Raw genomic sequence first — 20,252 nt, 5'->3', positions numbered from 1 at the left:
GATTCGTTCCCTTTAATGTGGGAATTCGGTAGAGTCGTTGAGGCAGATGACTCACAAACTTGTGGAGCAATTTAAGAAAGGATTAATAAGATTGGGAGCAAATATAAAACGACATTTTAAACAGTACTATTAGTGGAATAATGCATATAAGATATATTGGTAGAACCAGATGTGATAAGAGTTCCGAGATATTTATTTTATAGAAACTTATTTCATTTAACTATTTTGGACTTTGGAAATTATAAGTAATGTAAAGTAGAGGTTTTCCCCGATATACGCTATTAATGCGAGCGGGAGGCAATCGCGTATCTCGAATATTAGCGTGTGTAGGATTTCGAGATTTTCAATCAAATTATTGCTAATATTCGTGTAATTTTGCTTGATGTGATTATTCTAGCCACTAAATAAGTTATTTGATCTGATTTCAACTGACAATTACAATTGTGTACCTTTTAAAATGGTTTTTAAAATTCCACTAAAAGGGAATTTATTTTGCATTTGTCAATTAATGTGTCAAATCAGTACAATTCGCTCAAAGCACTGTCAAATTATGAATATCGCGTATAAAGAAATCGCGTATATCGAAAAAGGCGTATATCGGGGAATACCTGTACTTCACTATTACTCTCTTCAAACAACAGCGCAGTAGCAAATTTATTATAATAGCTTTCCCATTTTCCCGTTTTCTCAGATGCTTTTAACAATAATTTCGCGAAAAACATCGAATTACAACATTTTCATTTGGTTACATTCTATTAAAAAGAAACTGAACATAAATACAGCAGATTATTTTAATAATGTAAAGTGCAACTGCGTCCGCAGATTCCAAGGTTTTACGTGTCGATGTCGGTAACACGTATGAACGTATGAATAATATGTAATTTACTTTATTTATTTATTCAACTTTTTCAACTTTATTGTTAATTTTAACAGTGTATTTGACTATGATGTACGTACTGTGAACGTTATCTTAAAAATATGTTCTTGTTTGGTTCGTGCCATTGCAGAGCTAGATAAAATAGGTACATTAGATGCTGTACTAAGTGGCGCGTACTGTCGATCCCAAATGTATCTTTCTCGCCAGATAGCGCGCCTGAGGCCGGAACTAACCATGTCAATGTTTTCTGGTAAGTGACTTATGCTTTTCATAAAGCTAAAGCGATTAGCGTCTTTTGTTTTGGCCCGTGACTATGATTAAATGTTTCTAAATACGTTGTCATGCTTTCGTGCATCCTTTTGCAGAGATAACATATCGGTTTCAAACGGCACGAGCTGAGGCGCGAGCATTATTGTTACAGTGCTTGTTGCCGTGGCTGGAAAACGTTGAACTTGTGGCTTCGAGCGTGCCACCGGCAACACCACTCTCTTACATAATGGTAATTTTTGAAATGAAATTCTCATAACTAGAACATACATATTTAATTTTAATTAGTTTGGATTGAATGAAGCGAATTGTCTGCAAATGACACATTTTGATCGATCTGTACTACCGTTATTATTATTATTTTTAAACTAAACTGTCTTTTAACAGTATTATCCTGATTCTGGTACAAGAGGACGTCGCGAAGGATCTGGCTCAACTGAGGCCACAGAAATGATTCTGAACAATCTTTTCTACATCACTGCAAAGGTAAACTAATGTGATTATTTTAACATGAACTGTGTCTTTTTTTCACGCTACCTGTACTTTATGCTGCTACCTTTTCTGCTTGCTGTATAATCGACGTGCTATTTATCGTTTTTTTTTTTACAGTTTGCAGATTCACATCCTTACATTGAGGAACTTTGGGGCACTTTATGCCAATTTTGGCCTAACAACCTTAAAGTTATCTTGCGCTACTTGCTCATTATTTCTGGGATGGCTCCAAATGAGCTATTAGCCAATGTAAGTATATCGTGTGCTGGTTTGAATACTTCATTCCACTTGATTTATGCTGGCAATATACGGAAATGTGATAGTTTGCAAAGATTAATCAAGGCATCTGATTTCGTACTGCGCTATCGAAGAGCAACTCGCAATTGATTGGCTTTGTTTGGGCTATTTTTTTTTCTTCATTATATTTCCTCAGGCAAAACGGGTCGCATTGTATTTGGCGCGTTCATGCACCAACAGATTACTGGACGAGCTGATGAGCGAACTGCAGACGGTGGAAACTTTGAACTGTTTAATTGAGCGCACGGAAACGCCTCCGTTTTATCGCTTAACGAGCATGAGAAAAGCGTCCAGCCACTCCGATGGTAAGTCCATGGTACAACCGGTGCTTAATTAGAAGAACTCTCTGCATTGCTGTACCCGTCGATGTGATTGACGGTCAGTTAGTCATTCGACGTTTTGCCTGTTCCGTACCATCGAGAACGTTTACGAACCATTCAAGGATGGTCGTTAATTTTCTTATTTATTTTTTTTATAAATGAATTCTGTAACGCAAAAAGGTGAACGACTTTTCCATTACCACCTATTGTCCATAGGTCCGGCATCCGGCAACAACGATCCGAAGTTACAGGATGTAGATGTAGAAAAGGGGACCATTCACACGAAGCGTCACAGTGGGGAGGACCCTATAAAGTCTGGGTAAGTTATTGGTTGCCTTTTCAGTAAAATGTATTTTGTAAGGAAGTTTTATGAAAATATTACACAGACAAAAATAGTTTTGGTTTGTGCATAGAATTGAAATGATGCATATGTAGAATTTCCTCCCAACTAAAAATACTCATGAGTACAATCAATTGATCGATTACGAATATGTTTATAGCTAGTTAAGCTTTTGTTTCATTGTGCTATGACGTACATACGAGAGACTCCTTTGCGAATTTTCTCAAATCCTATATTTCACTTTGAATAGGTGAATAGACCTTCTTCTTATCTTCTTTGGCTCAACAACCGATGTCGGTCAAGGCCTGCCTGTACCCACTTGTGGGCTTGGCTTTCAGCGATCTATTTGGGGATTGAACCCATGACGAGCATGTTGTTAAGTCGTACGAGTTGACGACTGTACTACGAGACTAGCAAATAGACACCACACAATTATTCATGAATTGAAATTGTAATTAGTTAATGCCTGTTTCGGATGGTTTATGTTACTTACACAAAAATAAATTGCACAACACAAATGGTTGTACACAGAATGGTTAATGAATTAAAAACAAAGAACATATCCTTGTACAGCCGTGGGCATTGCACGATTTAATATTGATGTTTATAATAATAATAAAAAAAAGATTGTAACGAGATATTGGATGCAGGATAACTATGAAGGGATGAAATGAAACCAGAGCTAATTACAATCCATTCAGTTTGAACCATTCTACTGAATCGATGAAACTACTGCGTTTGATGGCCGGCGCAGCAAAATAGAAAGGAATCTCAATTAACTTTACGTATTGTTTACTTATTCCTGTACCTTTTTTATGCATGGCCATCTGTGCGTGGGCTCTTGATGGTACGCTCTGCAGGACGTGCAAATCGGACAGTGCACTTCGAACGTTTGCAAATGCCTACCGTCCGCCCCGTGGTAGCGATAAGATACGCACCGCGTCCGGTCCGTGCGTTCTGCCCCGGCATGAGGACGTAATGATGATGATGAACGAACCGGAAATGAACCAAGAGGATAATTTTGTGCAAATACGCACCGAGCAACCGACCGCACCCCATCCTTTGCCGATGCCCGAGTACGGCGGCTATTTTGCACCGCTGACGGAGTTTTTGCCGGACACGAACATTCCAATCAGCGGGTTTCACCGATGCAATGTAGCTGTAATGCTGCTAACGGACATCGTAGTCGACGGCATTCCTGGGTTGGACTGGACGCTACATGTTCCGCTGATGCTGCACATTCTATTCCTCGGACTGGACCACACTCGCAGGATCGTGCGTGATCATTGTAAGAAACTGTTGCTGAATTTATTGGTAAGTAGTCTTTCTTGATTGTAATCTATTGAAAGGCAATACAATGGATATAAATATGCTGGCTGGAATTTATTGGACTATACTTACCTTCGTTTATCTTGTTCGATGCGCGGTGCAGATTGTGTTGGCAGAGCATAACGATCATTTGACGGTAGCAAAAATATTGCTAAACAGTGACACATCCAAATTGCGATTGGGTATCGTTGTGCCATCACTGCCGGTAATCGATCACAATTTTACCGAGCCCGACCAGGAGTTCGACAGCTATCTGTTTGGGTTAAATAGCACTTCCACACAGCAGTCGGTTCTGTCGCCTGCCTCGAACCAGCCCAACGAGGAAACGCCGGCTGTCCCGATGATTGTGACGGAGGAGAACGCACCACCCCAGCCCGGTCCCACAATGCCGACCGCACACGTCATAAAAAGTTTGATAAAATTCCTGTCCAATGAGAGCAGCCAACAGCATCCGCTGTGGAACTATGAGGATATAACGGCGAAAGTTTGGAGCATAAAGTCGGCGGATCAGTTGCAGTGCTTCCTACGACATATTGTGAAGGCGTTCACGGACAGCTATCCCCACGCGCGAATACCGGAGCGTTGGGCTCAGACTGCACTGCAGCTGGGGCTTAGCTGCTCGTCGCGCCACTATGCCGGGCGCAGTTTGCAAGTGTTCCGCTCGCTTAATGTACCAATCAATTCGCGCATGCTGTCTGATATTCTGTCGCGGCTGATTGAAACCGTAGCCGAGCAGGGTGAAGACATGCAGGGCTACGTAACGGAGTTGCTGCTCACGTTGGAGGCTGCTGTCGATAGCCTCGACTCGGATTTCCGACCACTGGATGTAATGAAGGACATCTTCAAAAGCACACCGAACCTAAACAACAAGGAAGGCGTGGTGTCGAGCATGTACAGCGGCAGCAAGCGTTCCGGCGACGGTGGTATTACTGGAGGATCGCCTGGACAAAGCTTACACAATGCCACGAGTGGCGGTCATACGCGTAGTACCAGCTACTCCATTTCCTACTGTTCGCGCAAGGCGGCCAACTCGCCAATTGACAAGCAGATCGAGCTGCGCAATCGAAATGCAGCGCTGGAAATTGAGCGCAATGCAGCAAAGTTTGGCGCTGGTCAGACGTCGCTGTCCCGCTCGCGCAGTGCACAGAGCCTGAAGTTGCTGGGAGACACAGCTACGCAGGACGATAAGATGACAATACTGGCACAGCTGTTTTGGTTGGCAGTTTCTCTGCTGGAAAGTGATTATGAGCACGAATTTCTGCTAGCGTTAAGATTGCTTACGCGCGTACTGCATCGACTACCGCTTGATCGACCCGATGCACGGGACAAGGTGGAGAAGCTGCAGCAGCAGCTCAAGTGGTCTACGTACCCGGGGGTGCACGCACTGCTCCTGAAGGGCTGCACACATTCTGGAACGTACGAGGCATCGATTGCGCTGCTGTCGCAGCTAACACCCCTGCTTAACTTGCCAGTGTGTGATCCAACGCAAAGCTGCGCTTTTCCCATGAACGTCATTGCACTGCTACCCTACATGTTATTGCATTACGAGGACGCTAATGAGATCTGCATCCGGAGCGCGGAGAACATCGCGCAAGTTGCGTCGGAGATGGGTCTGAAGCTGGAGAATCTCGGCACAGTCATGACGCTTTACAGCAGGAAAACGTTCAGCAAGGAATCATTCCAGTGGACCAAGTGTGTGGTCAAGTATCTGTACGATACATACGCACACATGGGTCTGCATATGTTGGCGTTCTTGACAGAGGTGCTTGAGAAGGGTTGGGTGCAGGTGCAGCTGCAGGTCCTGAGCGTGATACACTGCATGTTGCATTACGTCGATCTGTCCGCCGTAGCCATACAGCCGATCGCTGGTGATATGCTGAGGATAATTTCCAAATATTTAGATGTGAGTATATGCTGTTGCTGCTTGTAATAATATCGTATGCTTGAATGATGGTGCATTGCAACCAAAGTTCATAACGCAATGCGAGCATTACGTTTTCAAAAAGGTCGCTACGTTTAATAATAATATCGACTTTGTTAGCGATCCCATCTAACTGTTCGTTACGGAACGTTCGCTCGTGACGTTGATTGAATGTTGCGTAAATCCGCTCCTCACTAACGATTGATTGTATTATATTCCTCATCCTTCCATCCCCAAACGCAGAGCCCCAACTGGAAAGAAGCGCTAAAGATCTTAAAGTTTGTGGTGACACGAAGCTCCAGCCTTCAAGTAGTTCCCCAATCATCCGAAGGAGGTGGTGGTGGTGGTGGCGGTTCGTCGTTCGCTAACCTGCACGGAAGCTTCAGCGATTCGGAGGTATTCTGCAAGAAGGAGCTGGCAGGACGGACGATGGAATTTTCATTCGACGTGTCGCAAACACCGCTAATAGGGCGAAAATTGCTGCTAAAATCCGACCACGATACAAGCGCACCGTCTGGCGTCGGTGGTGGAACCCAAATGGGTGGTAAAGGATTTAACGGCTCGAGTAATGTTACGGGATCAGGAGCACATTACGGTGGGCATGCTGGTACACCGAACTCACCACGCCGAAGTGCCAGTCTTTCGCCTGCCGATACGGCTCCATTAAGTGGATGGAAACGACCATGGATGTCACAGGTAATGTTCTATACTCCATGTATGTATGTGTCTTAGTATATTGTTGTTTTGTTGTTTCATGACATAATTCACGTACGACTTAAAATAGGATAAAACTGAATCTCATTACAAGTAGCTAAACAGTATCGTTTTGTGTTTTCATCTGTGTAGGGACGAGTTCGGGAGTGTTTGGTAAATCTTCTAACAACCTGCGGACAGCGTGTTGGACTACCGAAGAGTCCATCGGTAAGTGTTGTTAGTTTTTATTACAAGTTTAGTATCTTTGTTTACCAAACTGGTCCGAGTTTCGGGAAGTGTGATTATATGTTGCAAAATTTATTTTATCTATAATCTTACAAATCAAGGGAAAATGAGTGCTACACTCATTGCAAGTATGAGGCAGGTTTTGTTTTCTCTTTTATTTGATTGAATAATACGACATGTGGTCATCGAGTAGTGTAACTTATTTGATTTTTTCTTTTCTATTTATGTAACATTCTGTAAATTCCCTGTTAACAAAATGATATCATAAAGGATGATATCATAAGTTCATTGTATTCCAAGGTAAAGAAACATTTAATTTCCTTTAATCATCCAACGTAAGTGCTTCATGCGTGTGCAATTCGCTTCAGCCGATTACATTTGAAAAGCTCATATTATTGTACACATGCTATTGTATTCATTTTGTGGTATCATTATGTTTTGTCGTACAACAATATCTGTGTGCCGCATACATTTACTTACTGTTTAATGTATTGGTTATGCGGATTTGCATAATTTGTTATTAGTTTTCCTTACTTTCATCTATGTTTTCATTATTGTCCGTTCAAGAATACCACGAGCATTTCATTCGTATTTACACGTATATACCACAAAAATATGAGTAATAGGAAGCACACAAACAAACAAACACACACACGTGTTGTTTTGAGAATTGATTCGAATTTTTAGAATGTTTGCGTTGTTTAAAAAGCGCACTATCTCTGAAATAGCGGGTCGGTTCGATGGTATATTTGATGAATGCATCAGTTTTTACACAGCCGGACATAATCGACTCCCAATTCCACTGTACAATTCTCCGGTAGCAAGGACGACTTGACTGTGACGTCCGATTGCGTAGTAGTGATGGGTAATTCGGAGCAGAGTCTCATGGATTAACTCCCCGACTCCGGTGCGCAAAACATGAATCCGACTCCGTATCATAACCGGATTCGAATCCGGATCAGTCCGGATCAGTCCGGATGGACGAGTCTTATTGGGCCTCTACATGTTTTGGGCTAGCGTACGATCATCCGCACACTTTAGTGAACTGAGTGCGCGGCATAGGTCTCGCACAATTGTCCCATGCCTATTCCAGACCCTTCCGTACTGATCTGGACTAATCTGGACTTATCCGGACTGATACGTTATCGTAGTCGATGAGTTCGGAGTTTTCCCCCCAGAAAAAACAAAAAAAAACAGTCCATATTAACTTTGAGTCCGACTCCGATGGGTACTGGAGTTGGACCGGTAAAAAGGTATTTACTCATCACTACTACGTAATTCTAATACGTCTCGCAAGAACTTGTATTCAGCGACACGCGTGCTTAGGTAGTTACGCCAAAAAGATCTGCAATACCTGTACTAATACTGGAAAAATGTGCTGCTGTGAACTGGTGCCTCTTCCACCACCACCACCACACCGCGCCCCCTAGATTCCAGATTGCCGATAAATAGCTTCAAATGAAATGTATTATACACGGAGCTCGAGCATCATGGAAAGGCACATTTGTCAAACAAAAAAGGAAGAAATATGTAAACCGTGCTTGTAAAAGAGCACCACGTGTACACTCGCATACACACCCGGTGGCGCCGGGTGTTGGTGAAAATGATTTCACCTATTTCATTGCGAAACCATCTCTTCACTATGACGAACGCCATGCCGTAATGCCTCGTTCCGAGTACTACTACTAGCAGTGGTGTGTATCCACCGTGCGCCAAAAATGGATGCTTCAAGGAACAATGAAACATTATTGCTGGTGTGTTCATTGCTGGTCTCTTTTGTAACATTGAGCCGCTCAAAAATGCTGCCTTTGAGGTTAGTAATGTCTTAGTTTCGTTCCGGCCATTCAAAGAAAAGTGTGTGCTGGAAAACTGAGCTCGAATGCTTAACACAATCGGATTTTCCAGTGTTATGAGTTCCTGTCCTATTGAAGATATGGGGGCGAAAAGAAAAAGAAAAAAAATCCTTCGTTGTGTAGGTGTTTTGCCTGTTTGGTGTAGACGATGTTTTTCAGAGCACTTGGCCAAAAATCTATATAACTCAATCAAACGCCAAACATCCCATTCTCGTCATACGTCATCGCCCAAAACGACAACCATGCCATCCATGGCGCTAACCGACTGGCTTTGAAGCAAATTTTGTCGTTGATTCGTTGAAAAATGTTTGATCGAGATATTAGAATAAGCTGCAAACAAACAAGAAACAAAAAATTGACCATCTTTGGCAAAAGTTCCGCGAAACGTTGGGAATAGAACGGCGTTGAGAGAGCAATGGGGACTTATGGTGGGATGAGTGATGAAGTCGCCATGCATAATGGATCGTGTACGGTGGCAGTGTGTAAAATTTATTTGTGCAATCAACCAAAAGCTTGGTATGGCAGCATTGACGGACTGGGCTGAATGTTGTGATATATATGGCTAATTTGGGTCTACGCGAGTTTCAAATAGCAGCATTGAAAGGTACCGGAATGCGTTTGAGCTTAAATGTGTACGTATAACGGTGATTAAAATGTCCGCTAGCTGTCCGCTGTTTTAACAGGCGTTTGAGAAAGAAGAAGTAAAGAAATCAAGAAACACATACACACAGTTGCTTAAAGGAATACAAATGATCTATGCAAATGATACGAAAAAATAGTTAATGAAAAGATGCAGATGAAAATTTATACAGTAGGTCTGGACACCATTTAGCTCGAATAACTTTGAAACATTTTCATTTCAACATTTGAGTGAAAGTGAATGATTACGATTTGATGATGATATAAGATACAAAATGAAAGGATACTAAATTCCCCAACTAATTGCAATGTAATTTTTTTTCACAAAATTTGCTGTTTTTTGCATATTTTTGACCTTTCCCCTCGTTCATATTGTAATTTCATCTTGCACACAAATTATCACAGAGCGAAATTAACGGTAATTATAATACGTATTGTGTGTAATTTGAGCATAAAGAAAGAGTTGAGGATCACATTGTTCTTCTTTAAATTAGATTTAATATAAAATTTCTTGATTCTTTCCTATGGAAAGTGTACTTTACGTGATAGGAAGGGAACCCTACGGCATCCCAGTTGGACAAGACACGTTGGAAATTTCTATTGGATTTCAAATTAGCCTGTCCAAAAAGGGTGCCGAAGAGTCCAGTTCACTTTAGAAAGAGTCAAGCAAGGGTCCCAAAATTATGTGAACCCCTAAAAAATCCTGTAATATGGTGACCCCTTGTCACTAAAGTATGTGAAGTACTTACAATCCCTGACCACTTACCGGTAAACCCGTTACTGAAGTCATGAGCTCTTATCTTGTACACAAGAATGCATTCGAAACGAGCACAAAAAATACAAATGAAAATTGTTATAAAAATATTATAAATGTACAAGTACATTCAAACAAAGCGCATAATGGAGTGGAAAAACAAAAAAGGAAGGAACATTTACTATGGTGCAAAGATTGAAAAAGGATCTCGCTATAAATAACTGTCGATTTTTTTAGCAATGAATATGTCACAACGGTGATTAGGTATCTCTTCTTTTGGTTAACGCATCCCGTTTGCGAAATATTTTCGCAAATACCTTTCCGATCCGCTATTGTTTGAGCTCGGGAAGGTGACAAAGGGGTTTCAAGTCATTGTAAGAGTTCCTTTGTACGTGTGGTGGCAGTATCGATTGTTTGACAATGTGTGTTGTAGGACTGTGATGCACAGAATCCCTTTTGACAGAAAAACACACGTGTCAAGCTCCTTCATGTCCGCGCTAGGAGGTGTAGCATAAGCCTATAGGTCTGTGTTCATGTATTTATAATTTCTAAAGATTTATTTAAATAAATTGCAACCGTTGGAGCAATTGTGGTAGAAGAAAGTATGAGCGAAATGGTTCTCCGATCGCTCATTGGACTGTAAACAGGCAACAATATCGGCTGGCCACGTTCTTCGCTAAAGCTGCTTTGCGCCAGCTGCTGCTGAATGAATTTTTACGCAAGAATAACGCACCAAAAGCGCTTTCTCGCGGCAGAGTACGTCATTTTGACAAATGGTGTGATTTGAAAGCAATCAAATTTTGCGTAACAAAGCAACCACCGCCATCGGTCGGTCGGGGCATCAACAAGAGCAATGTGCCGCAAACCGCAGCCATCCGCGCACAGTTCTAAGCTGCCCAGCTAAGTGTGAATCATTTGCGTTGGCTGGCTGGCTGGTTGGTTGGTTTGGTGGCACGTTAGACAGCTTACAGCACTCGCTTCTGCTTGAAAAAGCACTCATTCGACGTTAATTGAGTGGCCGAGGTACGGAACGGTTGTTCGGTTTGGGCCTGATTGAAACAAGGATAATAAATGGCTGATGGGGTGAAAGAGCGTTTCTGCTACCCCAGTTCGAAAGTCACACTAGTGGCGGCTAGTTGGAAAGAGTCGGTCGGTCGGTCGGTGAAAATGTATGTTTCGTTTTTTTTACGATGGCTGCAAAAGATTGATTCGACATTCGGATTGGAACTGTTCAACCGAATGGCGGCACACTGTCCTATAACTGGAGATTTATGGGAGCTAAACTCTCACATCGACACAAGGACTGCTGCATGCTGCTGCACCCCGGTGACGGGGCGGCGCATACGGTTGTTGTACGGTCGAAAAAGTACATCTTTCCGTACCACAAAGCCACCCTACCTTGGATCGGGTGTGAAATGGTTAGAGAAAGTTTGAATCCTCCTTCCGGGACAAATTGAACGTTGCAAATCGGTAGTTTTGCTTGCGAAAGCTGACAGATATATTTGGGGCAGAATTTCATTTACGTCTTTAAGATTCCTGCATTGTTCCCCTAAGTTCCCCTCAGTTTAGTCGGTAAAGTTGCAAGCTTTGACATGCTAAAGGTCTTAAATTATTCGTCCTCTCCATTGCTTTCCCCCCTGCTGAGCTCCGGTACCAGGCCACGAACAGTCATTGGGACGGTATGGAAAAGATATTGCCACAGTTACGGTTCACTGGGTTGAAAGAAAACCGTGTGGAACCCCAGCAAAAGTACAATGGGAGTGTACGTATACGGCGAAAGATGAGTCTAAATGGCTGATGCTTTTTGAATGTGTCTATGCCTTTGTCTCTCTCTCTCTCTCTCTCTCTCTCTCTTTCTCTTTCTCTCTTTCTCTTTGAGGTCTGGTTTTGAGTGTGACAAGTTGTGTGCCTTTTTTTTGCTTTACAGGACAACCTGACAACTTGCAAAATTTTCGCTAATGTTGTGGAAATGTGCGAATAGAAAAGAGTGAGGATTAGGTATTACTTTTTTGCTTGTTTGTTTATTGCCCCTTTAGATTTGATTGGGGAGGAAGCTTGTTTTTTTTGGCACGGCCTGTTTGACACGGCTGCGGCTATGTAAGGCAAAAGAAAACGGAACGAGATAGATACGGCCAAAAATTATCACATCCGAAAAGTTTTTAAAGATTCGCCAAAATTTATGACGCTGTCAACAACGGTTACAACGGACCGAACGGATTTTTGCTTTATGACGTATGAAAAAGTTTCGGAACGAGGATAATAAGACAATATTTTTCCTCAGACGAATATGGCATCACAGGCACGCTTTCAGTAACTGGGGTCTGGAAAAAGCTAACGGTAAAAATCATTTTTCAAATGAAAATAAAACCAGCAGCCCGAGCAAACACGATTTTAGCTGTTGGGTGATATTGATGAATCGGTCAAACAAAGAGCTTTGGAATAAATTGAACTTTCCGCGAACGCACTTACTTAGGACTGTATCGAATAGTGATGGGCGGGTCGACCCGAACCTATCGGGTTGGAGCCATCCGTACGCAACCCTGAGTCGTTCGGGTCGACCCGAATGGTACAAGTAGTTTCAGTACGTGGAACGACTCCGGTAGGTGGCAGAACGCATAAGCGACTCCGACCCGTTGGTGCGCTACAAAGAGCACATCACTAGTACATCTCGTACAGGTCGTCGTTATATCGGCTCCTCCATTGTCCTGTCACACATACTTACTTACTTACTTATCCGGCGCTAAAACCACTTTGCGGTCTTGGCCTGCCTCAGGAGTGTCCGAAACCGCTCACGGTCTCGCGGCTCCGTCTGCCAGTCCGTTATCCCAACCTTAATGGCGGACGCCTCTACCCCATCTTGCCACCTCAGTTTGGGCCTACCACGCCTCCTCTGTCCTTGTGGATGGCCTAAGAAGGCTTTACGGGCTGGGTCGTCCGTTTTCATGTGTACAACATGGCCAGCCCACCGGAGCTTGGCGAGCTTGATATGCTGCACGACAGCGAGGTCGCCGTACAGCTCGTATAGCTCGTCATTATAGCGGCTCCTCCATTGTCCTTCCACACATACGGGGCCAAGTATCCATCTGAGCATCTTCCTCTCGAACGCGGCTAAAAGGTTTTCGTCAGATTTGGACAGTGTCCATGTCTCAGAGGCGTTTGTGAGTACTGGTACTATATAGGTACTATATAGTCCCAGCTTCGTCCGTCGCGACAGGTTCTTTGAGGTGAACTGATTTTTCAGGCTGTAGAACGACCGGTTGGCAGCCAGCATCCTTGCGCGCAACTCAGCTTCCATGCTATTGTCGTTGCTGACCTTTGACCCAAGATAGGTGAATTGTGGGACGACTTCAAAAGTGCGTTCACCTATCTGTACGTCACGCCTACGTAGGTTCTGATTATTTATTGGTAGGTCCGCTGATGTTGCCACCATCAGTTTGGTCTTTGCCTCTTTTTTCTGCAATCCGAGGCTCTCTGCCGCCTGCTCGATCCCTTGGTAGGCTTCTGCTACATAGGAGAGCCGCAGACCAATGATGTCTTATCATCAGCGTATGCCAGGATCTGGGTTGACTTATAGAAGATGGTTCCCGTAGTCTGCACCCTCGAGTCGCGGATGGCCCTCTCTAGCGCCAAGTTATATAGGAGACAGGCAAGCCCGTCCCTTTGGCGCAGACCCTTGGTGGTAGCAAAAGGCCCTAAGAGTTTTCAATCCACCCTCACCTGGCAAGTGACGTTGGTCATAGTCATTCTAACTAACCTTATCAGTTTGGCCGGGATTCCACTGCCACACATACAGGTCCAAAAATGCTGCTGTGCATCTTCCTCTCGAACGTTGCTAAGAGGATTTCGTCTTGTGTAGGCAGTGTCTATGTTTCATAGGCGTATGACACTACTGGTACTGGTTTTATTAAGGTACTGTAAAGTGCTTCATACACAATATCCCCAGCTTCCTCCATCGTGATAGCCTCTTTGAGGTGATCCTGCTTTCAGTCTGCTCGATCCCTTGTTAAGCTTCAGTTACATAGAAGAGCCACAGACCAATGATGTCTATATCATTAGTGTTATTTTTGCATTCTGTCATCTTCGCCATGATCTGGGCCATGATGAAGATTCGGAATCCTCTTTGATAGTTTGCAATTATCTTTTCAACGCGAGGGACAAGACGATCCTGACGGATCAGGGAGAATTTTTAAAGGCGGTAGTCAGCACCGTAGTATCTCTGTAGTTGTTGCAGTCCAACCTGTCTCCTGTCTTGTATATAGAGTAGATGATACCGAGATTCCAATCACAAAACAATGAATTGTATTCGGATCACGCCCACAATATCAATTTGATGAATCTCGTTTTCTAATCGTGCTCCTCCGTTCTGGATCGTTATGGAAATAATCAGTTCAGCTACAATTCTGTTGCACTAAACAATTAATTTAAAATATTTTATAAAATATAGTAGATTTTATAGATCACAAAACCCAACACCTGCTAGCTGATGTTTAGGTATAAAGGTTTTCAGGGTTTCAAGATGAAAGATGGGAGATTAAAGTGAACATAAATCTGTTAGAGCGCTCACGAAACAGCTTATGCCACGTAGTACGAACAGCTGCTACAGGTGTTAAAATGCCAGTACATGTTATTACGCTATTTTTGTAGTAATTATACCGCACCTCCGCACAAGCGCATTACACCAATCGTTGGTGTAATACCTATTAGACACTTGATGTATCTACCACTGACTCACGACTATTGTGTCTATATGCGTAATATGGTCCGTATAGTTACGTACATTAACTGTTTCTATGGCTTGTTCCACAGGTCATCTTCAGCCAATCATCCGATCTGCTGGAACGCCAATCGTCCGCAGCTTCCAGTACGGACGAAACCTCCGGTGCTCAGCAGGATCTGAGCGGTGGTTCGAAACGCGACGACGGTGCGCCTGACTTTGGAGTGTTTAAGGACTTTGACTTCCTCGAGTACGAGAGCGAAAGCATAGAGGGCGAATCGACGGACAACTTCAACTGGGGCGTGCGCCGTCGCCCGCTCTCCGAGGGTGAAAATGAGCCTCACGCCCTGTCGGCCGCTGGTGTACGCGCATCTCACACCAATATCGACGAAAGCCTGAGCGAGAAGACGCCCGTGTTCAATCGCAGGAAGCGGCCCAATGCTGACGATTCTTCGGACGAGGAGGTTGAATCGGAATCGCCGCTGGACGAAGAGCCGCGCCCTATCTTTACGAAGGCAGCCTACCTGAGCGGCCCTCCAACGAGCCTGAGTCTGCGGGAGCGGCGCCATCGGCGGGATTCGGTGTCGCGCAGCGATACGAGTGGTTCGAGTGCTGGCGATCTCGGTGACATTACGCCGTGCAATGCGTCACCTCACCTGCCGGGTATGCACCCATTCCGCACTGGTCCGATAAGGGATGAAAGTGTGGACGTGTGGCGACGCAATCTGGTGGGGCTGCTCATGAACCAACCCTCATCCCATGCGCCCGATCTGCTCAACCAAATGTTCCGCCTAATCAAAGAGCTGACGGTGCGCTCGATTGCAATTTCCAAGGAGTGTATGCGATACTTTACCGGGTGCGGCGTGCAGCTGGGCCATCGCATTTCGGTACTATCGGACCTGCTGGCCACACGCGGTGATCCACCGAAGATCTGGTATCATCAGAGCCTGGCGACCACGCCCCGCCTGTTCGAGAATCTCCGCTACGGTGTGCTGGAGGTGCAGGAGCACCTGGAAACGTTCTTCGACCGCAAAGAGACGGTGCTGGACAGTTTGGACGAGGTGAAAACGTCTTGCAAATTGGCACTGTTCACGTCCGACATTGACTCGGCCAATGAAGGAACCGGAGGCTCCAGCGCAGTTGTTTCGCTGTCCACCTCTACCGACCCGGCCACGGCGGAGCTGCTGCTCGATCTGGGACGCGGGCTGTACAAGCTAATGTTCCAGTTGCTGCTGTTGATCGAATCGGACCATAAGATCGCAATCAGTGTAGTGCAAAATCTGCGACAAAATGAACAGATGCAAGATCTGTCCAACCTGTACCTGTCCGTACGGGGTGCGCTGCTGCGCTGCATAGACGACGCTGAGATGGAATCGCTGGATACATCGACCTCGACCGAGGGAGAAAATACACCCACCCCTTCCCCGGGTTTGCCAATGAATAACAGCGAGTTTGAAAACATCTTGGTCGAGCTGATCGACAATCAGCGGTAAGTAGTAATTGCTGTAATTGAGTTTGATTTTGATAGCCTTATCTTGGTATGTAGAGAATATCGTAATAATATTACCGGACGCGTGCCACATTGGCGTGTTGCGTGATATTCGATATTATTAGTTGCTTACGATGGTAAAATGGTAATATTTATTGATGATATTTTCATGCACCCGCGTGTGGGTGATTTCTGTTGCTTTTCCCCATTCGCATAGGTGGTCAGCGGCGATAAATCACGTAAAACAGCACAAACAAATGTCGAATCATTCTGCATCGAATTACAACCTTTCTGGGGGTGCCAGTGGTAGTAGTGGCGGTGGCAGTGGTGTTGGTGGCATGATGTTCGCCTCGGGTGGCGGTAACTGCAGCATTACTGGTGGCGGCGGCGTTGGCGATGGTCTGTTCGCCAATCTTGGCACGGAATTTAAACCCGTCGATGATTTATCGATCATATTGAACGTTTACGCTCACCGGCTGACGAAGGATAGAAATGGTAAGCATTAAAGGGATGAAATGATCATGGGAATCGAAATTATTTGTTTTTGTTGGTTTTTGTTTCTGTTTTTTTTTTTAATATTTAGAGGATTTTTAAGATTAAATATGTTACCCCAATAACCATATAATGACTGTTTGCTTTTGCAGCATTATCAGCGACAACTATTTCTCATTTTTTAAACGATTTTCTCTTACTGTGTCAAAATTGTTCTCTTCTGAATCGCGCACACATTTTGAAACATTATTAAACACTATTACCTTTCTGGACATAGTTGAAATCCAATAAAATGCACCCGTTTGATGTGGACCAAGAACGTAAAGTAATAGATTTGTGATTGCCAACAGTAGGACAACCCGTAACGATATTATTGATGGTGTCGTGTTCGGGGCTACGACCACAGTAAAAATAAAATAAAAACCTACCCTTATAGTTGCTGACCGTTGCAAAAACGTCCATAAAAGCCAAAAGCGTTCTTTTGGGGAAAAGTTTGTGTGTGTGATACGTTTACAGAAGTTTGCTTTTACGCTGAAGTACGATAGCGTTACACAAGGTTTAGAAAAAAAATCTTTAAGTCTCTTTAAAGCTGTTGAACTTATAAAGATTTGTGTGTAGAGCGTTGAAACATGATGGCAAATGTTACTTTTTTAAGTACATAAACTGAACCTATTTTAAAATCAGCAGCAAAACATTTATTTTTCAACATTAATCGACCCGGATGAAGTGTTTGCCTTCCTTCATAAATGTATTACTTCGAAGCTTTATGGTGTAATTTATTGCTTCATTTACATGGTTGGTTGCGCTGCTAAAGCACTCAGCACAGCAACCAATTGGTTAGAGACTTCAACCTATCAACAGGCCCTTAAATCATGCACAATCATGTGTCAGTCCGTTGCAATTGCAAACAGTGCATAGAGCATGGCAAATTTAACGAGGACGATCCTGGTCCTACTTTCGCTTCACCGTCGCAGGCCGCAGAATGCAATGTTGTTGTGAGTAAGATAAATGTAGTCGAAGATATTATGAGTGCTGAGTGTCTGGAGGTTGTGCTATTTTTTCCCTTAGATAGAAAAAAATAATATTGCAATTTTTCCTTGAAAATGCCTTTTTAGGGGGAGCTCGAGCCATACGAGTTTTGAACCCTTAACGGACATGCTGTTAAGTCCTACTACTTGACGACTGTACTAAGTATGCGGGGAAGCTCAGTATAGGGATTGTAAGGTTAATAAACAACTGCCTACTTGTTTAAAACAATTGTATCTTTGAATATCCATCATAGCTTACCAAGCACACCATGGGGCTGTGTTGTCTAGGCAACATATGGACAGTAGTGATACGCGTAGGTTCGTTACGTTATTTAAATCGGAACATGAGTCAAATTGTGAACCTGGTAGGTTCGCTGGCACGGTAGGTTCGCTGGAACGGCAGGTTCAGTCAGAACAGTAGGTTCAGTCAGAACGGCAGGTTCAGTCGGAATGGTAGGTTCAGTTGGAACGGTAGGCTCAGTCAGAACGATAGGTGCAATACGAACGGTAGGTTCGGTCTGAACGGTAGGTTCGGTCTGAACGGTAGGTTCGGCCAGAACGGTAGGTTCGATCGCAATGGTAGGTTCGAACGGTTGGTTCGGTCGAAATGGTAGGTTAAGTTGGAAACGTAGATTGGGTCGGAACGGTTGAAAAACACTTAATTTCGTTCCATTCATGTTTTTGTTGTTGAAAATGTTCCATCACTAGTGGACACTTGTCTAGTGGACTGGTAAACCCTGTAATACAAACAAAAATACTCCACTGATTATAATCTGGTCCTTCAAACCGGTATATCCGCTTAATATTCGCTTTTTGTTCTATTCCCCTTATCATAGATGTGTTCATTGTTTCACGTTCGGAGCTCGAGCTGAGTGAAATCTATCAAATTCTCATGGAGAACCTGCTGCACGTGTCGTCAGCGCTATCCAACATGGAAATCAGCATGAAAGCTAACACAAGTTCCAGCTCCTCGACCGTTACAACGATGACGACAATTCCAGCAGTAATTGGTACGGGCCCCAGCACCGGTCCAGGGAACGGCGGAACCGGAAATGGCCATTCAGGAGCACCGGGCAACGCAGCGGGCTCGTTAGCCGGTTCCACTGCACAGGGCAGCAGCAATCTACCACCACCGCCGCCGCCTGTATTGGCACCGACCAATCCGTTCAAAGACACCGTTGACATCATTACGACACTGTAGGCAAACTAACGGGGCAAACGACGCTAGGGAGCTGGTATTACAATGCATGTGGATGGTCGCTTGTTGCTGTTGAAATGTAGGCTCTCGGTTTGGGTCGATCCGCCTGGAACACACCGGACCGGGGCCGGGCTTACACGACGATGAAGGCTTTTGCATGCAAATTTGATTCCATTTTGGCGTGACACTCAGGAACCGAACCGGTTTGATTATCCACCATAATCCGTGTCCTCTTTCCGTCCTGCTGTGTCGTTATCTTCCGTCATTTTCCGTCATTTTCCGTTGTTTTTTTGTCTGAAGCCATCTTTCAAGGCACTGGTACAACAGCAAAGAAAACCAATTGATTTAGCCCGCTTTGTCTGCTGGTGCGATTTTTACGACGAATTTAACGCGAATTGCGAGACCCTAGCACCGATATCCATTCGCCCGTGTAATGTGATTTTAAGTGAGGATCAAACCCGAACTGGAAAAGTCAAATGTATTCGAAACGAACCGTTTCACTGGAAACGTGTCACACGGAACACCAAAAAAACCGTTTGCGAGAAGCAGCGCAGCAGGGACGGTATTGTGTGATAATAATGTTGAAGTGAAGCGGTGTGGTCATTTTTTTTGCATAAAGTCCGCTGCTTGGCGAACGTTCCGAATTCCATTTTAATAATTTATCCATTCATCCATCCATCCATCCATCAGCGGGAGGATTGCTGTGAGTGCGGCTGTCTGTGTTTTAGTATTATTTATGGATGGTGACAATTGGCGGCCTAATGCCTTGTGACGCAGCTTGCGAGCCAGGCAAACGATAAAGTACTAATCAATGAAATCATTGTAGCATGAACAGGACACTAAATAAAACCAGAACCAAAAGCCCAGCAGCGAAACAGTTAGAAAAAAAGAACAAAAGAGTGAGACAAATTTAGGCGCGAGCTCGCGCTTTCGTTGCCACTGCTATTCGAATGAGGAGGAATCGTTGTATTGTACTGTAGCATTTTACAAAGTGATTCGAAAATAAAACGTAAAACTAAGCGTGTTTGCATACTACCTCTGTCCGGTGGGAATGACATTTACTTTTTCCACGAGTGCATGCCGAAATAATCAGCCAAAACTGTGTTTGTTTCCTAATTGGGGCTAATTCTCGTAAAACAGCTGACAGTTGTTGTGCGCGTACAAGGTGGAACATTTATTAATTTCCCGTTTTTCTTCTACTTTATGAATGCTTTTTATAAATATTCGCCTTTATAAAATTGGTGTGTGTGTTTTCATCACAAACATGCATATCCAACATATTGTGAACTGTTTCCATTTGATC

The 20,252-nt window shown here is 43.9% G+C and overlaps 1 protein-coding gene across 5 annotated transcripts in view; it reads left to right on the top strand.

Annotated features, from left to right (window-relative positions):
• The window catches only part of LOC1275103 (protein furry), a 45,902-nt gene extending 25,918 nt beyond the window's left edge, over nucleotides 1-19,984 (top strand). For 3 of the 5 annotated variants that reach the window (XM_061641163.1, XM_061641159.1, XM_061641160.1), the window contains 14 exons: nucleotides 1,008-1,127; nucleotides 1,243-1,376; nucleotides 1,532-1,630; nucleotides 1,754-1,885; nucleotides 2,070-2,238; nucleotides 2,470-2,572; nucleotides 3,454-3,907; nucleotides 4,026-5,825; nucleotides 6,087-6,539; nucleotides 6,690-6,764; nucleotides 7,053-7,082; nucleotides 14,835-16,231; nucleotides 16,449-16,726; nucleotides 18,588-19,984. In XM_061641163.1, the coding sequence (XP_061497147.1) occupies nucleotides 1,008-1,127; nucleotides 1,243-1,376; nucleotides 1,532-1,630; nucleotides 1,754-1,885; nucleotides 2,070-2,238; nucleotides 2,470-2,572; nucleotides 3,454-3,907; nucleotides 4,026-5,825; nucleotides 6,087-6,539; nucleotides 6,690-6,764; nucleotides 7,053-7,082; nucleotides 14,835-16,231; nucleotides 16,449-16,726; nucleotides 18,588-18,952 (5,609 nt within the window). In that variant the 3' untranslated portion in view covers nucleotides 18,953-19,984. The remainder of the gene's footprint in view (nucleotides 1-1,007; nucleotides 1,128-1,242; nucleotides 1,377-1,531; nucleotides 1,631-1,753; nucleotides 1,886-2,069; nucleotides 2,239-2,469; nucleotides 2,573-3,453; nucleotides 3,908-4,025; nucleotides 5,826-6,086; nucleotides 6,540-6,689; nucleotides 6,765-7,052; nucleotides 7,083-14,834; nucleotides 16,232-16,448; nucleotides 16,727-18,587) is intronic. The other 2 variants (XM_061641164.1, XM_061641161.1) reach the window with 1 other exon arrangement.
• Nucleotides 19,985-20,252: the final 268 nt, after the last annotated feature.

The sequence above is a fragment of the Anopheles gambiae genome, chromosome 2 (genome assembly GCF_943734735.2).
Source record: "Anopheles gambiae chromosome 2, idAnoGambNW_F1_1, whole genome shotgun sequence".
NCBI lineage: Eukaryota > Metazoa > Arthropoda > Insecta > Diptera > Culicidae > Anopheles > Anopheles gambiae.
Note: the sequence above shows the minus strand (reverse complement) of the source record. Positions and strands in the feature narration are given on the sequence as shown.